The 25,627-nt window shown below is 44.0% G+C and overlaps 1 protein-coding gene across 1 annotated transcript in view; it reads left to right on the top strand.

The window, feature by feature from the left end:
* LOC115145081 (voltage-dependent R-type calcium channel subunit alpha-1E-like) overlaps nucleotides 1-24,819 on the top strand; it is a 153,467-nt gene extending 128,648 nt beyond the window's left edge. The window contains 26 exon segments of the mRNA XM_065002794.1: nucleotides 1,260-1,319; nucleotides 1,626-1,732; nucleotides 1,937-1,948; nucleotides 5,748-5,844; nucleotides 6,809-6,969; nucleotides 7,128-7,265; nucleotides 7,394-7,595; nucleotides 8,114-8,278; nucleotides 9,095-9,205; nucleotides 9,569-9,649; nucleotides 9,764-9,883; nucleotides 10,006-10,071; nucleotides 11,112-11,203; nucleotides 11,286-11,448; nucleotides 11,626-11,753; nucleotides 12,931-13,027; nucleotides 13,855-13,960; nucleotides 14,107-14,214; nucleotides 14,330-14,430; nucleotides 14,526-14,632; nucleotides 14,901-14,937; nucleotides 14,939-15,037; nucleotides 19,652-19,780; nucleotides 20,328-20,472; nucleotides 20,668-20,849; nucleotides 20,978-24,819. Of these exon segments, the coding sequence (XP_064858866.1) occupies nucleotides 1,260-1,319; nucleotides 1,626-1,732; nucleotides 1,937-1,948; nucleotides 5,748-5,844; nucleotides 6,809-6,969; nucleotides 7,128-7,265; nucleotides 7,394-7,595; nucleotides 8,114-8,278; nucleotides 9,095-9,205; nucleotides 9,569-9,649; nucleotides 9,764-9,883; nucleotides 10,006-10,071; nucleotides 11,112-11,203; nucleotides 11,286-11,448; nucleotides 11,626-11,753; nucleotides 12,931-13,027; nucleotides 13,855-13,960; nucleotides 14,107-14,214; nucleotides 14,330-14,430; nucleotides 14,526-14,632; nucleotides 14,901-14,937; nucleotides 14,939-15,037; nucleotides 19,652-19,780; nucleotides 20,328-20,472; nucleotides 20,668-20,849; nucleotides 20,978-21,553 (3,390 nt within the window). The 3' untranslated portion in view covers nucleotides 21,554-24,819.
* Nucleotides 24,820-25,627: the final 808 nt, after the last annotated feature.

Genomic DNA, 25,627 nt, shown 5'->3' with positions numbered 1-25,627 from the left:
CTCTCTGATCTGTCTCTCTCTCTCTGTCTCTCTCGGATCAGTTTCTATCTGATCTGTCTCTCTCTCTCTGTCCCTCTCGGATCAGTTTCTATCTGATCTGTCTCTCTCTGATCTGTCTCGATCTGTCTCTCTCTGATCTGTCTCTCTCTCTCTGTCCCTCTCGGATCAGTTTCTATCTGATCTGTCTCGATCTGTCTCTCTCTGATCTGTCTCTCTCTGATCTGTCTCTCTCTCTCTGTCCCTCTCGGATCAGTTTCTATCTGATCTGTCACTCTCTGATCTGTCTCGATCTGTCTCTCTCTGATCTGTCTCTCTGATCAGTTTCTCTCTGATCAGTTTCTATCTGATCTGTCTCGATCTGGCTCGCTCTGATCTGTCTCGCTCTGATCTGTCTCTCTCTGATCTGTCTCTCTCTGATCTGTCTCTCTCTGATCTGTCTCGCTCTGATCTGTCTCTCTCTGATCTGTCTCGCTCTGATCTGTCTCGCTCTGATCTGTCTCTCTCTGATCTGTCTCTCTCTGATCTGTCTCGCTCTGATCTGTCTCGCTCTGATCTGTCTCGCTCTGATCTGTCTCGCTCTGATCTGTCTCTCTCTGATCTGTCTCGCTCTGATCTGTCTCGCTCTGATCTGTCTCTCTGATCAGTTTCTCTCTGATCAGTTTCTATCTGATCTGTCTCGATCTGGCTCGCTCTGATCTGTCTCTCTGATCAGTTTCTCTCTGATCAGTTTCTATCTGATCTGTCTCGATCTGGCTCGCTCTGATCTGTCTCGCTCTGATCTGTCTCTCTCTGATCTGTCTCTCTCTGATCTGTCTCTGATCTGTCTCGCTCTGATCTGTCTCTCTCTGATCTGTCTCGCTCTGATCTGTCTCTCTCTGATCTGTTTCTCTCTGATCTGTCTCTCTCTGATCTGTCTCTCTCTGATCTGTCTCGCTCTGATCTGTCTCTCTCTGATCTGTCTCGCTCTGATCTGTCTCGCTCTGATCTGTCTCTCTCTGATCTGTCTCGCTCTGATCTGTCTCTCTCTGATCTGTCTCTCTCTGATCTGTCTCTCTCTGATCTGTCTCGCTCTGATCTGTCTCGCTCTGATCTGTCTCTCTCTGATCTGTCTCTCTCTGATCTGTCTCACTCTGATCTGTCTCTCTCTGATCTGTTTCTCTCTGATCTGTCTCTCTCTGATCTCTCTCTCTCTCCTCATCCCCTGGAGTCCAGTTTTGTAATGGATGTGTTAATTTTTTTGTCTACTTTTTACCCCACAGGTTTTGCGTTACTTTGACTACGTGTTCACAGGTGTCTTTACCTTTGAAATGATAATAAAGGTGAGTTATAGAACACGTTAATAGAACAAAAATACAGTATTCTTAATTCAATCAGCAAGGATCCTGTATTAAAACATTACCAAATGATGTCATATTGACATGCTATAGGTCATACCATACGGTAGCAGAGTCAGTTGTATTGGACAGAAGGTACATGAACATGTTTGGCATAAACTGTTAGTCCCAAGAAAATGTAATGTCAGATAGACAGAATATATTGTATTTAGCTAATTAACAGTGAGGCAATTGCAAATATTTAGCACAGTTCTGTTTTCAAATCATTTAACAAGATGTCATTTTTGACAGATGATAGACCAGGGCTTGATTCTCCATGACGGCTCCTACTTCCGGGACCTGTGGAACATTCTAGACTTTATCGTGGTGGTCGGAGCTCTGGTTGCCTTCGCCCTCACGTGAGTCATGTGACCTTGCATAGTTTATAACTTCCTGTGTAGTGTACATTACCAGTGTATACTGCCACTGTAGTATAGCACTGTGTTTCACTCCATTTTGTGATATACATGTTTTTCCCATCCTGAGATATACATGTTCAGCATCCGTGTTTTTCTCTCTGTCGTCCTCTGCTCCTGTGGATTGTGTTGCTGTGGGACTGCCAGGAATGTGCTGGGGTAAACACTTTCTTCACTTCCTTTCCTTCTGCTCTCGTCAACAGGATTCTATGTGTCCTCTATAGTTCATTACATAGAGTGCCTTCACAAAGTATTCATGGGGCGGCAGGTTAGCCTAGTGGTTAGAGCGTTGGGCCAGTAACTGAAAGGTTGCTAGATCGAATTCCCGAGCTGACAAGGTACAAATCTGGCATTCTGCCCCTGAACAAGGCAGTTAACCCACTGTTCCTCGGCCATCATTGTAAGTAAGAATTTGTTCTTAACTGACTTGCCTAGTTAAATAAAGGTTAAATATACAGTGCCTTGCGAAAGTATTCGGCCCCCTTGAACTTTGCGACCTTTTGCCACATTTCAGGCTTTGTACTTTTTTGTGAAGAATCAACAACAAGTGGGACACAATCATGAAGTGGAACGACATTTATTGGATATTTCAAACTTTTTTAACAAATCAAAAACTGAAAAATTGGCCGTGCAAAATTATTCAGCCCCTTTACTTTCAGTGCAGCAAACTCTCTCCAGAAGTGAGGATCTCCGAATGATCCAATGTTGACCTAAATGACTAATGATGATAAATACAATCCACCTGTGTGTAATCAAGTCTCCGTATAAATGCACCTGCACTGTGATAGTCTCAGAGGTCCGTTAAAAGCGCAGAGAGCATCATGAAGAACAAGGAACACACCAGGCAGGTCCGAGATACTGTTGTGAAGAAGTTTAAAGCCGGATTTGTATACAAAAAGATTTCCCAAGCTTTAAACATCCCAAGGAGCACTGTGCAAGCAATAATATTGAAATGGAAGGAGTATCAGACCACTGCAAATCTACCAAGACCTGGCCGTCCCTCTAAACTTTCAGCTCATACAAGGAGAAGACTGATCAGAGATGCAGCCAAGAGGCCCATGATCACTCTGGATGACCTGCAGAGATCTACAGCTGAGGTGGGAGACTCTGTCCATAGGACAACAATCAGTCGTATATTGCACAAATCTGGCCTTTATGGAAGAGTGGCAAGAAGAAAGCCATTTCTTAAAGATATCCATAAAAAGTGTTGTTTAAAGTTTGCCACAAGCCACCTGGGAGACACACCAAACATGTGGAAAAAGGTGCTCTGGTCAGATGATACCAAAATTGAACTTTTTGGCAACAATGCAAAACGTTATGTTTGGCGTAAAAGCAACACAGCTCATCACCCTGAACACACCATCCCCACTGTCAAACATGGTGGTGGCAGCATCATGGTTTGGGCCTGCTTTTCTTCAGCAGGGACAGGGAAGATGGTTAAAATTGATGGGAAGATGGATTGGAGCCAAATACAGGACCATTCTGGAAGAAAACCTGATGGAGTCAGCAAAAGACCTGAGACTGGGACGGAGATTTGTCTTCCAACAAGACAATGATCCAAAACATAAAGCAAAATCTACAATGGAATGGTTCAAAAATAAACATATCCAGGTGTTAGAATGGCCAAGTCAAAGTCCAGACCTGAATCCAATCGAGAATCTGTGGAAAGAACTGAAAACTGCTGTTCACAAATGCTCTCCATCCAACCTCACTGAGCTTGAGCTGTTTTGCAAGGAGGAATGGGAAAAAATCTCAGTCTCTCGATGTGCAAAACTGATAGAGACATACCCCAAGCGACTTACAGCTGTAATCGCAGCAAAAGGTGGCGCTACAAAGTATTAACTTAAGGGGGCTGAATAATTTTGCACGCCCAATTTTTCCGTTTTTGATTTGTTAAAAAAGTTTGAAATATCCAATAAATGTCGTTCCACTTCATGATTGTGTCCCACTTGTTGTTGATTCTTCACAAAAAAATACAGTTTTATATCTTTATGTTTGAAGCCTGAAATGTGGCAAAAGGTCGCAAAGTTCAAGATGGCCGAATACTTTCGCAAGGCACTGTATATATATATATATATATATATATATATATATATATATATATTTTAAATACCCATTGACAACATTTTTCTCACCCATAATAACCCATAAGAAAAATATAAAATGTACATAGGTATTCACACCCCTTTGCTAGGACACTACAAACTGAGCTCAGATGCATCCAATTTCCTTAGATCATTCTTTAGATTCCACTACAACTTTAGTGGAATTCACCTGTGGCCAAATCAATTGTTTGGATATGATTTAGAAAGAAATACACCTGCTCTTTCCATGACATAGACTGACCAGGTGAAAGCTATTGATATCACTTGTTAAATCCACTAAATCCATACAACCAGAGCAATGCTTGTTAAATCCACTCCAATCAGTTTAGATGAAGGGAATGAGACATGTTAAAGAATGATTTTTAAGCCTTGAGACAATTGAGACATGGATTGTGTATGTGTACCATTCAGAGGGTGAATGGGCAAGACAAAATATTTAAGTGCCTTTGAATGGGGTATGGTAGTAGGTGATAGGCACACTGGTTTGAGGGTGTCAAGAACTGCAATGCTGCTGGTTTTTCACGCTCAGCAGTTTCCTGTGTGCATCAAGAATGGTCCACCACCCAAAGAACATCCAGCCAACTGTGGGAATCATTGGAGTCAACATGGGCTAGCATCCCTGTGGAACGCTTTTGATAGTAGAAGCCCTGATGAATTTAGGCTGTTCTGTGTGCAAAAGAGTGTGCAACTTAATATTAGTGAGGTGTTCCTGATGTTTTGTACACTCAGTGTAAGGTCCCACAGTTGACAGTGTATGTCAGAGAAGAAACTATACCATGAAGTCCAATGAACTGAGATAGAATTGTGATGAGGCAAATATCTGGGGAAGGGTTTAAAAAAATCTAAAATGTTGAAAGTTTCCATGAGCACAGTGGTCTCCAACATTGGGAAATGAAAAAATATGCAACTACCCAGACTCTGCCAAGAGCTGGCCGTCAGACCAAATTGAGCAACCTGGCAAAAATGTAACTATTTGGCCTGAATGCAAAGCGCATTCAGGCCAGATAGTTGGAGGTAACCAGGCACAGCTCATCACCTGTCTAACACCATCCCCACCGTGAGGCATGGGGGTGTCAGCATCATGCTTTTCAGCAGCAGTAACTGGGAGACTAGTCAGGATAGAGGGAACAATGAATGGATCCAAATACAGGCAAATCCTTGATGAGAACCTGCTTTAGAGTGCAAATGACCTTAAACTGGGGCGAAGATTTACATTCCAACCGGACAATGACCCCAAGCATACAGCCAATGCAATACTGGAATTGCTTCAGAACAAGAATGTGAGACATTGAATGGCCCAGCCAAAGCCCAGACTTGAATCCCATCTAACTTACCAGAGCTTGAGAAAATCTGCAAGGATTCCCGATGTGCAAAGCTGATACAGACATACCCAAGACGACTCAATGCTATAATCGCTGCCAAACATGCTTCTACAAAGTATTGACTCAGGGGTGGGAATAATTTACTGTAATAGCGACTAAATCACATTAGCGCATGTTAGCTCAACCGTCCCGCGAGGGGGACACCGATCCTGTAGAGGATTTACGTAAATGACATATTTCTGTGTTTCATTTTCAATAAATTAGTAAACATTTCTAAAACATGTTTTCACTTGGTCATTATGAGGTATTTTGTATAGATGGGTGAGAAAAGTACATTTTGAATTCAGGCTGTAACAGAACAACATGTGTAATAAGTCAAGGGGTATGAATACTTTATGAAGGCACTGTACATGTATCTTTCTAATCAGAAATGTAAAGCACAGTAATACCTCTCCTGTAATAAGTAACATGGTTAGCTCAGTGTTAAAGTGAGTTCAACAGGTTCTTCATTCTACGTGTGTCTACTTGTAGAAATAATAAAGGACGGGACATCAAAACCATCAAGTCTCTTCGGGTGCTGCGCGTCCTGAGGCCCCTGAAGACCATTAAGAGACTACCGAAACTCAAGGTAACCCTTTTCTCAGAGATGACTTCCCATGTTAACCGTGCCTCCTCCAGTCAACAGTCTGAGGGATAGACTACATACGAGATATATCAAGGTGTTCAAAGGTGAGGTAATGTTTATGTGTGGTATGATGGTATCAGGTGAGGGCAGAAGCCACTGTTAAACAGGTGGTGATGACTTTACATCCATTTAGTCACACCTGTTTCCACAAGAGGGTTTCCATGAAGCAGAGAATCAGTCAGAGAGAAGATTAGGTGATAAACCTGAGCGTTTGATCATGAAAACATTTAGTCACAAATTGATTTCCCAAACCTCACACATCCCATTTCTGCTGTGGGGAAGAGTGTCTCTGTCAAACTTGGAGGAAATGAGTCAGACTGATAACTTTGGTGAGTGTACCAGGACGGTCATCAGTCAGGTGCTACCAGAACAACTGCAATCAATAGACCTGATTATCCTGGGGCTGTAAAGTGAAATAAAGATCTACAGAATAATACAATCCTCTTCCAGTCAGTCATGTCACAACAACAGTTTGGGATCATTTTGGACAATTGTATGCTATTTATACCACTTGAGTTAGAAGTCACCCTCAACAAATCAGACACTATAGATGTAAGATCTTAATTTGAGCCAGTTTGCTACAGCAGGAAAATAATCCTGCAGCAACAGGAAATGTTAATTATTATGTGGATTACAATGAATTACATTTTTTTGTAGTGGTTGCTAAATTCTTCGTTAGAGAAAATCAAGTCTGACATTTCACAGTGTAAATTACAAACTTCAGAAGCCTTTTCAAATCTCAAATAAACTACATGTTTTAAATGTCCTCCTGCAACAGGTTGATCAAATTAAGATCCTACATCGGTAACTGTACGAAAGATAAACCCCTACAGTTTTAGCATATGTCTGACTTTTTTGTTGTTGTTAATTGCTTTCACCTCATCCTTCATCCTCTGTCTGTGTGTAGGCAGTGTTTGACTGTGTGGTGACCTCTCTGAAGAACGTCTTCAACATCCTCATCGTCTACAAGCTCTTCATGTTCATTTTCGCTGTCATCGCTGTGCAGCTGTTCAAGGGGAAGTTCTTCTACTGCACTGACGGATCCAAAGACACAGAGAAGGACTGCCAGTAGGTGTCTGCTGAGCTGCCTGCATAGGGCCTTATAGAACACTAACATAGTTGAAGTGGATGGAGACCTATTGGAGACCTACAGTATTGTCATGTGTTCTAGTTTCTTTGTCCCCTGAATGTCCATTGTACACTGTGTGTCTGTCTCGTCCCATCAGGGGCTTCTACATAAACTATGAGAAAGACAAGCAGGAGGTGAAGAGGAGGGAGTGGAGGAGACATGACTTTCACTATGACAATATAGTCTGGGCCCTGCTCACTCTGTTCACCGTCTCCACTGGGGAAGGCTGGCCACAGTAAGTCTCACTCTCCATACACACTACTCACTATGTCATAACTGTACTTAGGCTAGACTGAAATATACTTCAGAATGTCAGTGTGGGTGTCCAGTGCTGAGCACAGTGTGATCTGTGTGTCTGTCCAGGGTCCTGCAGCACTCTGTGGATGTGACAGAGGAGGACAGAGGACCCAGCCAGGGCAACAGGATGGAGATGTCCATCTTCTATGTCATCTACTTTGTGGTCTTCCCCTTCTTTTTCGTCAACATATTTGTGGCTCTCATCATCATCACCTTCCAGGAGCAGGGAGACAAGATGATGGAGGAGTGCAGCTTGGAGAAGAATGAGGTGATTGAATCAACACACACAAGCATGCACGCACGCACGCACGCACACACTTTACACAGAATCCTCAACCAAACGAAATGTAACAGACATTCAATTTGAAATGTAGAATTTCCAGTGATACCATACAACACACCAGCTCAGTGTAAGTGTTAGTGATCTGGTTTGCTGGTAGAATGTAGCAAACACATCAAAATGACGCCATCTGTGCATTTAGACTTAACTTGCTCGGTCTTGACAGGTGATTACGTAGAGGAGCACACTGACTCATGGAAAACACTAGGTAAATATACAGGAATAGTGAGAGTTCCCCTCCAGACACAAAGTCTCTCCCACCAGGTATCCCTCAGCCGACACTGACCAGAATGTTCCCAGCAGTCCACATAGCAATGTGTCTACTTCAAGTATCAAATATAAGGACTTTCTCAGAGCTAGCTGCTACAAACTGTACTTAATCCCAGGCTATTTCCTGCACAACAAACTGTTCTTCAACTTTCCTTCTTTTGTTTTTCCCCTTACAGAGGGCTTGCATTGACTTTGCCATAAGTGCCAAACCCCTGACCCGCTACATGCCTCAGAACAGGCAGACGTTCCAGTACCGCCTCTGGCACTTTGTGGTCTCCCCCTCCTTTGAGTACACCGTGCTGGCCATGATTGCACTCAACACCATTGTCCTGATGATGAAGGTGTGGATAATGATCGTATACAAACAGTACATTCATTTACACCTTGTTCATTATCTCTAATGTACAACCTGACCCATATGCTGAACTAATCCCATTTATAAAGCCTAATAGCAGTCCCTGTGGTGCAGAAGGTATTATGGAGCCTGTTGCTGTACCTCAGGGGTGTCAAACATCTGGCTTGTAAGGGGGGGACGACTATATTTAGCAAATTATCTAGAGGACCAGCTTTTGCAGATTTTGACGCCGAGGAAATATAACCAATTTTCAGTGCGCCCTCCGGGCCTCGTTGAAGACCGAATTTGGCCATCGTGGCAAAATGTATTTGACACCTCTGCTGTAGCTGATTGGGTTGTAAGATGCATGTCCCTCTACCCTGTGCTGGGCTCTAGCTAACGGTCTGGGTTTTTTCCATCCCGTGAGCATTTCATTTATTCAGAGAAAAAGCCTTCGGTCAGACAGAGGGAGAGAGCCATCAGACAGAGCAGAGGATGACTCAGCCTTTATTAAATATTGATCTATATCCACCTGCTAGTATTTAACATGCCCTCATTAACTCTGCCTGTACAACTCAGATGATTTACCCCTTTTAGCCTCAGCTCTGCTCAATGTTTCGCTATTTACGTATCAGAGGGAATCTGCCATTAACCTGTGGCTATAGTTCTATAGTTGTATGGTGGTTGAGCAAGATGGTGTGTGTTTGGGTTCGTTGTGTCATTTGGGGTTACCTGTGCATCCCAGTAATTTGGATGCACAGGTAATTCCAATTCCATTGTGTTTAATGGTGTCTCTCTCTTTCGCTCTCCTATGTGGTGGTAGTATTACTCAGCCCCACCAGTGTACGAGGCTGTGCTGAAACACCTGAACACAGCCTTCACTGTGCTCTTCTCTGTGGAGTGTGTCCTCAAGATCATGGCATTTGGCTTTCTGGTGAGGTAACAGTTTAAACGTACAGATGTAGGATCTTCATTTGAGAAGTTTCTTGCTGAGACTTTTCCTGCATGGCAGGAAATGCAAACTTGTAGTGTATTTGAGTTTTAAAAAGGCTTCTAAAGTTTTTCTCATTTCAGACTTGATTTTCCCTAACGAAAAATGTATCAACCCCTACAAAAATGCCCATTAATTATAATCCACATAATAATTCACATTTCCTGTTCCTATTTTCCTCCTGTAGCAAACTGGCTCAAATGAAGATCCTACATCTGTACTGCCCATAACATCATGATCTGATGCTGTGTGCAATGCTACTAACATCTACTGACTGAAGTATGGATGTTTTCCTCTCTTTTCCAGAACTACTTTCGAGACACTTGGAATATATTTGACTTCATCACGGTGTTGGGCAGCATCACAGAAATAGTGGTGGACCTGCAGGTAAAAAAAGCATGACTGAATATCAGTCAATGGCTGATTACGTTGCCATTTCTATGCAGTGTACTGTAAATAAACGTCATATGTAGTGCGAGTGTCTCTCTCATCTCCCTTTAGTCAATTGAGACCTTCAACATGGGTTTCCTGAAGCTGTTCCGAGCTGCTCGACTGATCAAGCTGTTGAGGCAGGGTTACACCATTCGCATCCTGCTCTGGACCTTTGTCCAGTCCTTTAAGGTCAGCTCCACTCACATTACAGTACAGCACTGGAAAGAGACACTTAAGACTGAAGCCAGGTGTGTGTGTGTGTGTAACGTCTGGTACGGTTATTTTATCATGACATAGGGTTTCTCTTTCAGGCTCTCCCCTACGTCTGTCTGCTCATTGCCATGCTCTTCTTCATATATGCAATCATCGGAATGCAGGTAAGGTGTTGCTCACACGCTTGATCTATTCTGCCACTTTCTTGGTTCGTCATTGCATGGTGTGAATGTGTCGGTTCTGCATATAGCACAAGACACATCTCATGAATCGTCTCTATTCATATACTGTCCATACTGTCTATACACACCATTATATACTGAACAAAAATATTAACGCAACATGCAACAATTTCAACAATTTTACTGAGTTACAGTTCATACAACAAAATCGGTCAATTGAAATAAATTCATTAGGTCCTAATCTATGGATTTTTGCATAGGCCCACCCACTTGAGAGCCAGGCCCACCAACTGGGGAGCTAAACCCAGCCAATCAGGGCTTTTTACAGACAGAAATCCTCAGTTTCATCAGCTGTCCGGGTGGCTGGTCTCAGACAACCCCGCAAGTGAAAAAGCCGGATGTGGAGTTCCTGGGCTGGCGTGGTTACAAGTGGTCTGTGGTTGTGAACCCGGTTAGACATACTAACAAATTCTCTAAAACAACTTTGGAGGTGGCTTATGGTAGAGAAATTAACATTCAATTCTCTGGCAAAAGCTCTGGTGGACATTCCTGCAGTCAGCATGCCAATTGTACATTCCCTCAAAACATTAGACATCTGTGGCATTGTGTTTTGTGACAAAACTGCACATTTTAGAGTGGCCTTTTATTGGCCCCAGAGCGAGGTGCACCTGTGTAATGATCATGCTGTTTAATCAGATTCTTGATATGCCACGCCTGTCAAGTGGATGGATTATCTTGGCAAAGGAGAAATGCTCACTAACAGGGATGTAAACAAATTTGTGCATATGTAAAAAGTCTGGAATCTTTTATCTCAGCTAATGAAACATGGGACCAACACTTTACATGTTGCGTTTATATTTTTGTTAACGACTCTGACATGGCTCGTTCTGATATTTCTGATATATATTTGGAATTTGTGTATTATTTTGTATTGTTAGGTATTACTGCACTGTTGGAGCTATAAACATAGGCATGGCGTATGTGTACACGACCCATACAATTTGATTTGAATATTCCTCAAGGTTTTTGGAAACATCAGACTGGATGAGGAGACTCACATCAACCAACACAACAACTTCAAGACCTTCTTTGGTGCTCTGATGTTGCTATTCAGGTACAGTAGGATATCCTGCATGTGTCACACAGTGGCTAACTAAGGCTCAGTCTCTGAACAACACACCGCTGTCTGCCTGCAGGAGTGCCACGGGGGAGTCGTGGCAGGAGATCATGCTGTCATGTTTAGGGGGGCAGAAGTGTGAGCCAGACCCCTTAGCTCTAACATCAGACCATGAGGAGCGCTGTGGAACTGAGTTTGCCTACTTCTACTTTGTTTCCTTCATCTTCTTCAGCTCATTTCTGGTAAGAGTCCTACTCTAAGAGTCCTACTGTCCTACTCTATGAGTCCTACTCTAGGAGACCGTCTCTTACCAGAAATGAGAGGAAGAAGTTGAAGGAGACACTTACATGCATACATATTCCCTTTCATGTACACCTATTGTAGTTCCTTGTCTATGACCTCCTCTAATCACTGTTCAGATGCTGAATCTGTTTGTGGCTGTGATCATGGACAACTTTGAGTACCTCACCCGGGATTCTTCCATCTTGGGGCCTCATCATCTGGATGAGTTTGTTCGTATCTGGGGTGAATACGACCGAGCTGCTTGGTAAGTCAGAGGCCCAACAACACATACTAACACATACAAAGTAGCAGCACAGCACATATGTTATACAGCATGTGTAGGAATGATTTACTATTTTAATGTTATTCTAATGTTTCACCCAACTACTTACAAATACCACCATATGGCCTTAACCATTTCACAATATGAATAGTATTGCATATTTACCTAATTGTTGTCCGATATGTCCTGATGCTCTGCTCTCCGGGTTCTTGTTAGGACAATGGTGGCAATCCAGCTCTAGTAAACTCCAGCAAAGCTGAATCTCTGTGTTTATTGTTAACTACAGAATTATATGTTCTTTCCAGTGGAAGGATTCACTATAAGGAGATGTACACAGTAGTACGCACTATTTCACCTCCCCTGGGCTTTGGAAAGAACTGCCCCTACACCGTGGCCTGCAAGGTTTGGCTCCCCCACCACTACCCCATCACTTCCCCACTATCCCTTGATCCCTTAACCCCCTCCTACCTGTTGGGACCCTTCCTATGCCCCCTTCCATTCCTCTCCAACAATTTTCACTACCCCTCTAAGGCCTGCTTGCACTGCTGAAGGGGGACCACCCTGGTTCTGCCCCAGGCCAAAGAATGACTGGGTTATGGCTTCAGGATACAAAGAGATGGCTCCTCCTCTAGCATACAGACAATATCATTATGCACTTCATGCTGTAGATGCAGAGCAATGAACTATTGGAACACATAGTGTCACAAACAACTACACAAAACCAGTGTGCTGAGTCGTGACACTCTGTGGCTGGTTGGATCTGGTACCTCTGATTTAGTTGACTGGTTATAGTAGAATCATGAGAAGGGTTATAGTGGGGCCTACTGTAAGTCCCTCCCTGACAATTGTCAGCAGTAACGTTGCAGGTTTAGGATGCCAGGTAAGTATCTGCCAGATCCACAGAGGACCCTGCTGTCATTCCTTTGGTCTTTGCTTTTAGATTTCTTCTTCTCTCTCTTTTCTATGCCAAGGCTGCATAGAAATACCACAACCTGATTTGATCCTCTCTGTGTAATGCCATTGAATAACCCTCTTTCTGATCTCTTCCTTTTTTTCATATTCTTTTCTTCCTCCATTCCTTGGTAATACCTTCCCTGCCCTTCCTCCTCCTCCTCCTCCTCCTCCTCGTCATCTGCCCTGCTCCCTGCCTCCTCCCCAGCGGGCGTATTCATTACACTGACATGTACGAGATGCTGACTGATATGTCGCCACCTCTTGGCCTCGGAAAGAAATGTCCCTCCAAAGTGGCTTATAAGGTAGACCAAAGACAACTGGGCAATGTTTCTACATTTGGTCAATGGAGATGGCAAAGTAAAACCTCTGTGTTATATAGCCAATTCCAAATGAAGTGTGGAAAATGACTGTTGTCTATATCGTACCGTAACGTGCCGCTTGTGGAATTGTAAGAGAATCCACGATGGTGTTTTTTGATCGGCAGATGACAATACGTAGAGTAAAAATAAATGAGCATTGTGCTTTGGCGTGTTCTTTTTTGTATTGATTTGCATCTTGGCAGAGAACTAACTGAGTAAGGTTTTGTGTGTTTAAGAGCTGTTTGTGGAATAACTGGTTTTCAGTGTCAGTAAGAATGCTTCGGTTTTGAAACGGGTGCAAAAAGCTAACATGTATTTCATAGAGCCACATTGTACAGTGTCAGAATGCCAAACAACCTTTCTCAATCACTGCTGCTTGATTACTTCCTCTATCTCTACGCATGTGCCTTCTGCCCTTGCCCTCTTTGCCTTTTTTTCTCATTATCATTGTCTTGTCATATGTGTGCATGGACTGTACAGTGGGAATGAACCTAACCTCTTTGTGCACACTGTGTTGTGAGTCTCTTGGCTGTTGTTACAATGTCATACTTATTAGAGAATTGTGTTATTAAAACATGCATTTATAATCCTTCGATTGTAAGTTTAGCTTGAACAGTGAAAAAAGACCATCAAGTAGTTGAGACTTGTATATTACTGTAAGGCATAGATGGTTAACTGAGCTTCTCTTGTCGGCAACATGTTGTCTCCTGGTTAGTGAGTCATATTTCCTGCTTTGCTCCCCCCTCGTTCCCTTCCATGGACACCCTCAGAGGCTGGTGCTGATGAACATGCCCGTGGATGAGGAGATGTCTGTTCACTTCACCTCCACCCTCATGGCCCTGATCCGAACTGCCCTGGAGGTCAAGATAGCCAGAGGTCAGGCTAGCATGTGAAAATAGCTGAACATGAACAACTCTCTGAACTTGTTGTTCTTCTCAACTTTCTCTACACACTGTTGACCAACTGCCCCCGTGAGCACCTGCTGCATGCTTTATCTCCTGTTGTTGTTGTGGTGGTTCCAGGAGGGGAGGACAGGGGGCAGATGGATTCAGACCTACAGAAGGAGATCAGCATCATCTGGCCACACCTTTCTCAGAAGACGCTAGACCTGCTCGTCCCCATCCACAAAGGTGACAGTCAGAATGTAGAGTACCTCTGGCATTAGTCAATGTGGTTGAACTATTTGCTATAGTAGTTTTGCTTTTCAAAGAATTCCAAATGAGTGACATTATGCCATTCTTCCAGCCAATCATATGACCATTGGGAAGATCTACGCAGCTATGATGATCATGGACTACTACAAGCAGAGCAAAGCCAAGAAGCTCAGGCAACAGCTGGAGGAGCAGGTATATCTACCTCTATTTACAGTATGAAACTATGGCCTCTGAACAGTAGTTTGCATACTCTCATACTGGACCTATTTCATCCTCATCCCCTATAGAAACACGCTCCCATGTTCCAGCGTATGGACGCGTCCACTCTGCCTCAGGACATCCTCTGCAGTGCCAAAGCCCTCCCCTTTCTGACCCACAGCGCTGGATCTGCCCTGTAAATATGCTTTTTGACTCCTAAAGTCCCAGAGCCTGTGTGTGCGTGTGGGTACGGGTATGTTAATAGATGTGTGTGTTCATCCTAGATAGGCATGCTGGGAGCCGATGACGTACGCCGTCGATTAAGGCAGCCCACGCACCTCTCTGATTCTGAGGGGTTGGGTTGAATGCGGAAGACACATTTAGGTTGAATGCATTCAGTTGTGCAACTGACTAGGTGTCCCCTATCCCTCTCTGAATGTCTGTCTTCTTATCCATTCCATCAGGACCAGAGGAGGGTTTGTGGCCTTGAGTCCCATCTCCCCCTCAGGAGATGTTCATGCAGCCCATGTCCCAGGACCTTGAGGATAAAGAGGAGGACTACCACCACTATCACCACCACCACCACCAGCTCCACACTCTGGTAAGGAATAGGTCTCAGGTACTGTAACACCCCCAGAAACACACTCACTCAACGCCCTAATCAAAGCAAATCAAATCAAAGGGATAGTTCACCAAAATTTCTAAATTACACATTGCTAAGTAAATCAATGTATGTATGTTGAACAAAAATATGAAACGCAACATGTCAAGTGTTGGTCTCATGTTTCATGAGCTGAAATTAAGAATTTTCCATACGCACAAAAAAGCTTATTTCTCTCAATTGTTGTGCACAAATTTCTTTACACCCCTGTTAGTGAGCATTTCTCCTTTGCCAAGATAATCCATCCACCTGATAGATGTGGCATATCAAGGAGCAGATTAAACAGCATGATCATTACACAGGTGCACCTTGTGCTGGGGACAATAAATGGCCACTCTAAAATGTGCAGTTTTGTCACATAATACAATGCCACAGATGTGTAAAGTTTTGAGGGAGAATGCAATTGGCATTCTAACTGCAGGAATGTCCACCAGAGCTGTTGCCATAGAATTGAATGTTAATTTCTATACCTCCAATGTCATTTTAGAGAATTTGGCAGTACGTCCAACCAGCCTCACAACCGCAGACCACTTGTATGGCGTTGTGTGCGAGCGGTCTGCTGATGTCAACGTGATTTGAGTGCCCCATGGTGGTGGTGGGGTTATGGTATGGGCAGGTATAAGCTACGGACAACAAACACAATTGCATTTTATCTATAGCAATTTGAATGCACAGAGATACAGTGACAAGATCCTGAAGCCCATTGTCATGCCGTTCATCTGCCGCCATCACCTCATTGTTCCGGTATGATAATGCACAGCCCCATGTCACAAGGATCTGTACACAATTCCTGAAAGCTGAAAATATCCCAGTTCTTCCATGGCCTGCATACTCACCAGACGTGTCACCCATTGAGCATGTTTGGGATGCTCTGGATCGACATGTATAACAGCGTGTTCCAGTTCCCACCAAAATATCAAGCAACTTTGCACAGCCATTGAAGAGGAGATGGACAACATTCCACAGGCCACAATCAACAGCCTGATCCACTCTATGCGAATGAGATGTGTTGTGCTGCATGAAGCAAATGGGGGTCACACCAGATACTGACTGGTTTTCTGATCCACGCCCCTACCTTTTTTAAGGTATCTGTGACCAACAGATGCATATGTGTATTCCCATTCATGTGAAATCCATAGATCAGGGCATTTCAATTGACTGATTTCCTTATATGAACTGTTAGTCAGTCAAATCTTTGAAATTGTTACATGTTGCAGTAATATTTTTGTTCAGTGTACAAGGTATGACAGCAACCTATGCTTTGGTATAGTTTCACTGGCAGTGGCTCGCACTGTTTCCAAATGCAAAAATTTTTGCATTTGGTGCACAAATCACATTCAAGTCATGGGACTGATTTTTGCATTTTTCGGAATCAATTTGAGATACTTTCAGATGATGTGGACATGATGTGTGTAGATTGCTTACATGGTAAGTAAACCAATATTTTATTTTGTCATTTGGGTGAACTATGCCTTTAAAGTTAATTCCGCATGTACACAGTGTAAAAGCATGTATTAGTATGTTACTCACTTCATGGGGAAATGATTGTGTTTTTAGTATCACACACTTAATGCATTAGTAGTTAGACTTTTGATGGATCCAGTGAGATATTATGGGGTTGGGTTATAGTCTGGTAGGATGTGGTTGTGATCCAGAGAGAATGGGAGGGGGGAATTGAGACTGTTTGTCCCAGGAGAGGCAGCGTCTGGCTGGACTCACTCTGACTCATCCAATCCCCCATCCATCACTGTGTCACTGTCTAGTCAATGAGTTGTCGCTGTCCCAGCCCAATCAGTATGCATTATTCGGACGGGAGTGGGGTGTGATTTGTGTCGAGAGGTTTTATGTATGGTGCCAGTGTATTCTGCTTCATCATCAAACTCTTGTCTGAAACAACATTGTATAAAGCACTGTTGCTGATCCCTACACTCTTATTCTTAGAAAAAAAGGGTTCCAAAAGGGTTCTTTGGATGTCACTGTTTTTGGTTCCAGGTAGAACTCCTTTGGGTTCCATGTAGAACCCACAGTGGAAAGGGTTTGACCTAGAACCGAAAAGGGTTCTTTAAAGGGTTCTCCTATGGGGACAGTCGAATAACAATTTTTCTAAGCGTGTACAGAACGATCAGACTGTCATCGTAACTATTAGACCCAGTACGATCAGACTCTCATCATAACTATTAGACCCAGTACGATCAGACTGTCATCGTAACTATTAGACCCAGTACGATCAGACTGTCATCATAACTATTAGACCCAGTACGATCAGACTGTCATCATAACTATTAGACCCAGTACGATCAGACTGTCATCATAACTATTTATACGATCAGACGTAACAGTACGATCAGACTGTCATCATAACTATTAGACCCAGTACGATCAGACTGTCATCATAACTATTAGACCCAGTACGATCAGACTGTCATCATAACTATTAGACCCAGTACGATCAGACTGTCATCGTAACTATTAGACCCAGTACGATAGACTGTCATTAGACCCACCCACGATCAGACTGTCATCGTAACTATTATGCGATCAGACTGTCAGTAACGATGCGATCAGACTGTCATCGTAACTATTAGACCCAGTACGATCAGACTGTCATCATAACTATTAGACCCAGTACGATCAGACTGTCATCATAACTATTAGACCCAGACGATCAGACTGTCATCGTAACTATAGACCCAGTACGATCAGACTGTCCGTAACAGTCAGACTCTCATCGTAACTATTAGACCCAGTACGATCAGACTGTCATCGTAACTATTAGACCCAGTACGATCAGACTGTCATCGTAACTATTAGACCCAGTACGATCAGACTCTCATCGTAACTATTAGACCCAGTACGATCAGACTGTCATCGTAACTATTAGACCCAGTACGATCAGACTGTCATCGTAACTATTAGACCCAGCACAGATTCGTTTCTCATCTGTGATTCAGGCACCCTTTTAGTCCTTTTTTGCCCCAAATGGTAGTTACAGTCTTGTCCTATCGCTGCAACTCCAGTACAGACAAGGGAGAGGCGAAGGTCGAGAGCCATGCGTCCTCTGAAACACGACCCTGCCAGGCCGCACTGCTTCTCGACACACTGCTTGCTTCACCCAGAAGCCGGCCGCACCAACGTGTCGGAGGAAACACTGTACAACTCGCGACTGACGTCAGCGTTCATGCGACCGGCCCGCCAAAAGGTGTCGCTAGAGCGCGATTGGACAAGGACATCCCAGCCAGCCAAACCCTCCCCTGTGCCGCCTCATGGGTCTCCCGGTCGCGGCCGGCTGCGACACAGCCTGGGATCAAACCCAGGTCTGTAGCGACACTGCGATGCAGTGACTTAGACCGCTGCCCAACTCGGGAGGCCCCGTCATACACACTCTCACGTTACACTCAAAGCCTTTCAAACACACACCTATATTTTTATCAATACACACTCTAATGACCTCTACACAATCAATGCCAGTTCTGTTCTATCTAGCAGTACTGGATTGTAGTAGCTGATACAGCTGCCTTGCCCCCTTCTGTGTCATTACCAACTTCACCATGGCAATGTCTTACCATGCTGTCCATTCCACACAGTGTTGTTCCTTGTTTTAGGCATTATGACTGCGCACCCATTTCTATGAAATGGTATCATAATTTCTTCGCCATAGGCTTTGATGGACCATGCATATTATGCTTACTTTGCAAAATTGTTCGGGATTCCGCTGAGCTTTGGCACTATGGGGAGTGTGACTCTGACTACATGAAAGTGTGTGCCTTTCTGTAAGTGTGTCAATGGAACAGAGATGGAGACGGCGGCTTGTCTCTCGTGGTTTAGTGTCAGACTCAGCACTCCTCTCGTGGTTTTGTGGTTTAACTGTACTGTGCCGGTATTTGGCACCGTTGTCATCATACAGAGCTGTATGACATATGGCTCTCCCACACACCTTTCTGTTCTTTGAGCAGCTGTACAGAGTTCTGTTGGAGGATACTACTCACATCTTTTGGTTATGGTTTCTCAGCTCCTCTCAACTCTTTGGTGATGAGTGAGGCATTTTGGTTTCCTAAGCCTGCATGCATGTGACTGGTTCTTTCCTCCGCTTCATGACTTTCAGTTATTCAAGCGCCAGCTTTAACCCCTTTTTGCGCATGTCGACTCCGCCCCCTTCCTCCCCTCAGCCCCTCCTCTCTGCCCCGCCTGGTTGTCAGCCCCTCATTGACAGTGGTACTCCAACCCACAGTACTTCTGAGGAATCCAGACAGGCACCACTCACACAGGTTCACAATGAATAGTGAAAAATGAATACATTACACTGCCAACACACAGTGCTTTGGCTGTCACTGTGCTCAGCCAGTGCTTTTACTCTGAGTTAAGAGAGTGTACGGCTATTCGATATTGATAGCTCCACTCTACGGTATGTCAGGCAGCATACTACATCTGCTTGTGGCGTGTTGGTACAGTAGTCCTCTGCTGGTCCCCTGACGTCATTTCTGCAAACTCTGTCTGTTTTCACACATTAGAACTCTGCTGTGTTTCTCTCCCCTTCCTCTTTCTCTAACTATATAGGTTCCGGAGCGCAAAGAGTTTAACCGCATCCTTTGCCCTACTAACAGGCAGGATGCCCCACTCAAGGTGCCCGGGTGGGCAGTCTCTATCCGAGCCTCGTCTATGCCTCAGCTGGCTGTAGACACACAGGTACCTGTTACTGTACAGCCCCTCACCTCCCCTCCTCTACCCATGGGGAAAGAACAGGGCCCAGGCAGACAGCCTCTGTGGCGGCTTCAGAGGGATTGATTGAACACTGGGGCAGTGCAGGGACATAGATACAGCAGTCAGTCAGCCAATCTGCCATGAAGTGGAGGATTGGGTGTTACTAGGTTGCTATAGTAGATACATATGATTTCAACTGTTACCTTCAGTGGTTGTTGACAGTGTGGGTGGCATACTTTGATGGTTTCTAATCCTTGCGTGGCAAAAATGTCAGTATGCCAGGTTTTCCAAAACGGTGTCTTTTTAGTTCAAGGTAATATGGCTTGGAAGTGACTTTGGGTCCTTGAAAAGCGCTATGTAAATACCATGTATTAAACATGGAATGTGTGTGGTGAATGGGAGAAAGTCTTCTGCTCAGAACTAGAACTCCACACACTTCCTACCCTCCCACATTCTCTCAACCAATTGCATATGCATGTGTGTGTGTGTGTGTGTGTGTACTGTATGTGTGTGTGTTTATCTGTGTGTGTAGGTTGGGACGGACAGCAGCAAATTGATGAAACGCTCCTTCTCCACTATTGGTGATCAGTGCGTAAATGGGCTGTGGCAGGAGGAGTACTCTCTGGAGAGGGTCAGTTCTGACCGTCTGTATAGACCACGACAGAGGAGCATCAGAGGTACCTTATACACAGTTGCAGGAATGTGTTCACTATGCCATTGCTTAGGGTCTATTCACTGGTCCTGTTCCATTTGAAGAACTATTGAAGAACACTGGTGGTTCTCAGTTTTAGAAGCCCCCTGATGAAAGCTGTGTGTTTACTGAAATGTATGTGACCCTCTTCATAGCTCCCCTCTCTCTCCTTGCCTCTCAGGCATCAGGTCCAACCTCAGGGAACCAGTGGATCAAGAGCGGGGGCGCTCCAAAGAGCGGCGCCACCTGCTGTCTCCCGACGTGTCCCGCTGCAACTCTGAGGAGCGGGGCCAGGACACGTCACAGGAACGCAAGCAGTCCCGCTCCCCCAGCGAGGGACACGCACATGTCCACCATAGACAGGTGGGTGTTCTTTTAACGGCCCTGACACTGTTATTATTTCATTCCTGGCTTTAACTGTCAATAACCGCCCCTACTACCATTAAAGCCTGGTTTATGTGTGAAATTATTATTATCTCTTATCTCTGCAGGGCAACACTTCAGGCAGCCCAGGCCCGTCTCACTCCGAGTCCAGCACACCCAGTGGCCGTCGGCAGCTCCCCCAGACGCCATCGCGGCCACGCCTTCACATCTCCTACTCCCCCCTGATATGCCGAGCCCACCCCTCCCCCCCTGCTGTCAGCGAGGGCAGAGCCCAGACCCAGGAGGCCCCTAGAGAGACGGAGGAGCCCTTGTGGAGGGAGGAAGGGGAGAGGCCAGCCCAGGTGGCAGGAGGAGGATCGGGGGTGGGGGTGGTAGTAGGGGTGAGTGACCCAGGGTTAGGGGTCAGTCACCCACATCCCTCCCCTCACCGGTACATCTCGGAGCCATACCTGCCCCTGCACGAGGAGTTCCACAGCCCAGACTCCTCAGGCCTGGAGGAGACTCTGACCTTCGAGGTGGCCATTGCAACCAGTCTGGGTCGGGCCAACACCATCAGCTCTGCCCCCCAGCTCAGACACAACTGGCAGGTCCCCAACGGACACTTCCATAAACGCCTGGCTCAAGCCAGCTCTGTGGCCGCCTGCGAGCTCCTGTGTGACACCGACGAGGATGACCGCTGTTAGGGCCGGGACTGGGAGAGGAAGAGGAGGAAGATGGACAGCAAAACTGGGTACCAGAGAGACAGGGGTCCTCAGTCTGAAGTACACTGTCAGGGCGTGTACTGAGTGTGCATCTGTCTGTGTGTGTGTGTGTGTGTGTGTGTAGGAGTGCAATATGTTTGCCAAATCAATAAGACAGGGAAGATATGGGAAGTGCACTGCTGACGTACAGTGCAAAAGTTCACCAGTTGCATTTTGATTGTTGTTTGAACAAAGTCGAATAACTGGGGAGAATGTATCCTCACTGCTTAGACCTATGAAAAATAATAAGTATGTTTCAAGTACAGTATGTAGCTGAAAATAGCATGTGAGACTGAAGTAGCAGGAATGTATTAAAATTGTTCTCTTTTCCTCATGTAAGATAAGAAGAAAGCTCTCAATTGTTAGATCTTTGTGGATCATGAAACAGTGATTGGTGTGTAGGGATCCGAAGCAGACATTGGCTGTCACAACATACACTGCTTTAAAACAACCCAGCTAGCACATTTGGTTGCTTGGAAATTGTGGCAACGAAAGTTCTTGGTCCTGGCAACGAAGCCATAAGTTTCTTCACCAGTAAAATGCAACGTTTTTTCAACATTCTGAGAATGGAGGTGAAAATATTGTCTCTTATGGGAAAGTACATTTTTAGGTTATAGAGAGGATCTGAGAACATTTTACTATGGTTACCTGAAAGTTTTATTAACGTTCTGAGAACGTAAATTATAGGTAGTTTTACTGTTTTGAACTCCAAGCACAGATAGGACATTCATGAGGCATTAATCATGCAAACACATTTCTTTTTTTATTGTGGCACAGCGCCAGTGAGATTCAAACCTATAATCCTCTGTTTTCTATTCATGGAATTAGTCCACTGTGCCACCAGGATGCAGTTAGCATGCCATGTTTTTTTAAAACTCATACAAAGCTGTTAATTTTAGTCTATTCAAAAGACCCTATTTCAAAGGAAACAAGCACTTATTAAGATCAGGTGTGGCTCATTAGTGGTCATGGTCAACACACCTGAACACACTTAAGAGTATAGAGAGAGTTTTGTTGATGCTGTGAACAGAATGTACAGTAAAAAGTTTGGACACACCTACTCATTTCTTTATTTTGGCTATTTTCTACATTGTAGAGTAATAGTGAAGACATCAAAACTATGAAATAACATATGGAATCATGTAGTAACCAAAAAAGAGTTGAACAAATCCAAATATATTATAGATTTTAAATTATTCAAAGTAGCCACCCTTTGCCTTGATAACAGCTTTGCACACTCAACCAGCTTCATGAGGAATGCTTTTCCAACGGTCTTGAAGGTTTTCCCACGTATGCTGAGAACTTGTTGGCTTCTTTTCCTTGATTCTGCGGTCCAACTCATCCCAAACCTTCTCAATTGGGTTGAGGTCAGGTGATTGTGGAGGCCAGGTCATCTGATGCAGCCCTCCATCACTATCCTTCTTGGTCAAATAGCCCTCACACAGCCTGGAGGTGTGTTCTGGGTCATTGTCCTGTTGAAAAACAAATGATAGTCCCACTAATCGCAAACCAGATGGGATGGCATATCGCTGCAGAATGTTGTGGTAGCCATGCTGGTTAAGTGTACCTTGAAATCTAAATAAATCACCAACAGTGTCACCAGCAAAGCACCCCCACACCGTCACACATCCTCCTCCATGCTTCACGTTGGGAACCACACATGCGGAGATCATCCGTTCACGTACAGTACTCTGCGTCTCACACGGTGGTTGGAACCAAAAATCTCAAATTTGGACTCTTCAGACCAAAGGACATATTTCCACCGGTCTAATGTCCATTGCTCGTGTTTCTTGGCCCAAGCAAGTCTCTTCTTATTATGGGTGTCCTTTAGTAGTGGTTTCTTTGCAGCAATTTGACCATGAATGCCTGATTCCCACAGTCTCCTCTGAACAGTTGATGTTGAGATGTGTCTGTTACTTGAACTATGTGATTTATTTGGGCTGCAATCTGAGGCAGGTAACTCTAATTAACTTCATCATAGCGCTTGACTGACCTTCATGTCTTAACCCTTGTGATGTCTTAAGGGTAAAAAATGACCCGCCACTATGTTTAACAGCAGAGAAAACCCCCTAAATTATATTTTGTCAACTTGAAATTTGATTGAGTGACCCCAACATTAGAAAAAGTGAAACATCGTCTTTGTTCATATTTCAAAGAAAGCTGTGTACACCACCAGGGTACAAAGATGGTCTAATAGGCTGACCACACCGCTTGCGTTGCGTGCACGAGCGTCGCAAAATAAATGTAGAAATCCACGTTATTAAATGATTGCACCCACACTGCTCACGCGCACCAACGAGTGTCTGCGTTGCCAAAGGCTAAAATAGAAATCGTTTCTATTTCTGACGCTATTTCTGACGAAGTCCTGCCACTCCCATTGGTTTGTAGAAGCAGGTACCCACGTGCCATCTCCTCACTGGTTATACCCGCGTGGGTGACTGAAGACGAACGAGGTCGAGGCGAGGCTATACAAGTGCTATCTCTTGCAAAAAAATATGTTTACACCTATGCAGTACCTTTTGCAGTAGTAATAATAATAATAAACCTCTACTTTAGTAAGGAAAACAATTATGACAGGTGTGTTAAAAACGAGTGGTGTCCACTGGTGCAGTCAATGCAGTCTTTCTGCATTGTGAAGAGTGACAGGTGGCAGGTTGTTTCTTCATGCAAAATAGATTTGGGGTTTAAAATTCAATTAAGCTGCTTTATTTTAGGGGTTTAATGAAGGCGGGTCATTTTTTACCCTTAGGACAAAGGGAGTATACAGAATGCTAAGACTACACAAGGGATGTTTTAAAGTAATGATGGACTGTCATTTCTCTTTGCTTATTTGAGCTGTTCTTACCATAATATGGACTTGGTCTTTTACCAAATAGGGATATCTTCTGTATACCACCCCTACCTTGTCACAACACAATGGATTGCCTCAAATGCATTGAGGAAAGAAATTTCAGAAATGAACTTTTAACAACTCACACCTGTTAATTGAAATGCATTCCATGTGACTACCTCATGAAGCTGGTTGAGAGAATACCAAGAGTGTGCAAAGCTGTCATCAAGGCAAAGGGTGGCTATTTTGAAGAATGTAAAATATATTTTGATTTGTTCAACACTTTTTTGGTTACTACATGATTATATGTGTGTTATTTCCTATTTTATTATTCTACAATGTAGAAAATAGTCAAAATAAAGAAAACCCCTTGAATGAGTAGTTGTGTCCAAACTTTTGACTGGTACTGTATATGTTTTTAAATAACATTCTCAGAATGATCTTGGAACTAGTGATGAGGAAACTAAGCTTCCTGAAGCATTGCGCATTTCCAGCCAATTGTGTCAAAAATAGGTTAATTACTCAAAGCTTTGATCAACACGTTGTACACTAGTGGCACCTGCTGGTCAAAATAATTTAGAACCGCCAAATTATTATAGATGAAGTCGCACACGCCGTAGCGCGTGTGCAGGGTAGCGTTTTTGTCTTCTACCAAAACCAATACCAAACCAATCAGGTGGTTGCTCGAAAAAAAACTAAGTTTCGGATGTCACTGATCTCGTACTTATGATCAAGTGAAACAAGCATTGGCACACTGCTTCAAAGTAAACTTCTTAGCAATTTCGACGCATGCCTCGGAACGTAACATTACTACTTTGAGCGTTGCTAATGTTTTCTTGTGGTTTTTATGGAACGTTTTCTTAATGTTCTGAGAACATTTGGGGTGGCAGGTAGCCTATTGAGCGTTGGGCTAGTAACTGAAAGGTTGCTAGATCAAATCCCCAAGCTGACAAGGCAGTTAACCCGCTGTTCCTAAGCTGTCGTTGTAAATAAGAATTTGTTCTTAACCTGGTTAAAAAATAAAAACATTACTTTAAGGAGAACCATGAGGAAACCTTCAGGAGATGTTAGGCTGATAGTAGTGAAATTCCCAAAGAAAACGTTGCTTCTAAACCTTCTGAGAACATTACTTTAAATAGAGCCATGAGGAAACGTGTAGAAAGTGTTATGCTGATGTACAGAAATTC

Source organism: Oncorhynchus nerka, linkage group LG17 (genome assembly GCF_034236695.1).
Source record: "Oncorhynchus nerka isolate Pitt River linkage group LG17, Oner_Uvic_2.0, whole genome shotgun sequence".
Taxonomy (NCBI): Eukaryota; Metazoa; Chordata; class Actinopteri; order Salmoniformes; family Salmonidae; genus Oncorhynchus; species Oncorhynchus nerka.
This window is presented reverse-complemented; position numbering and strand designations above follow the sequence as displayed.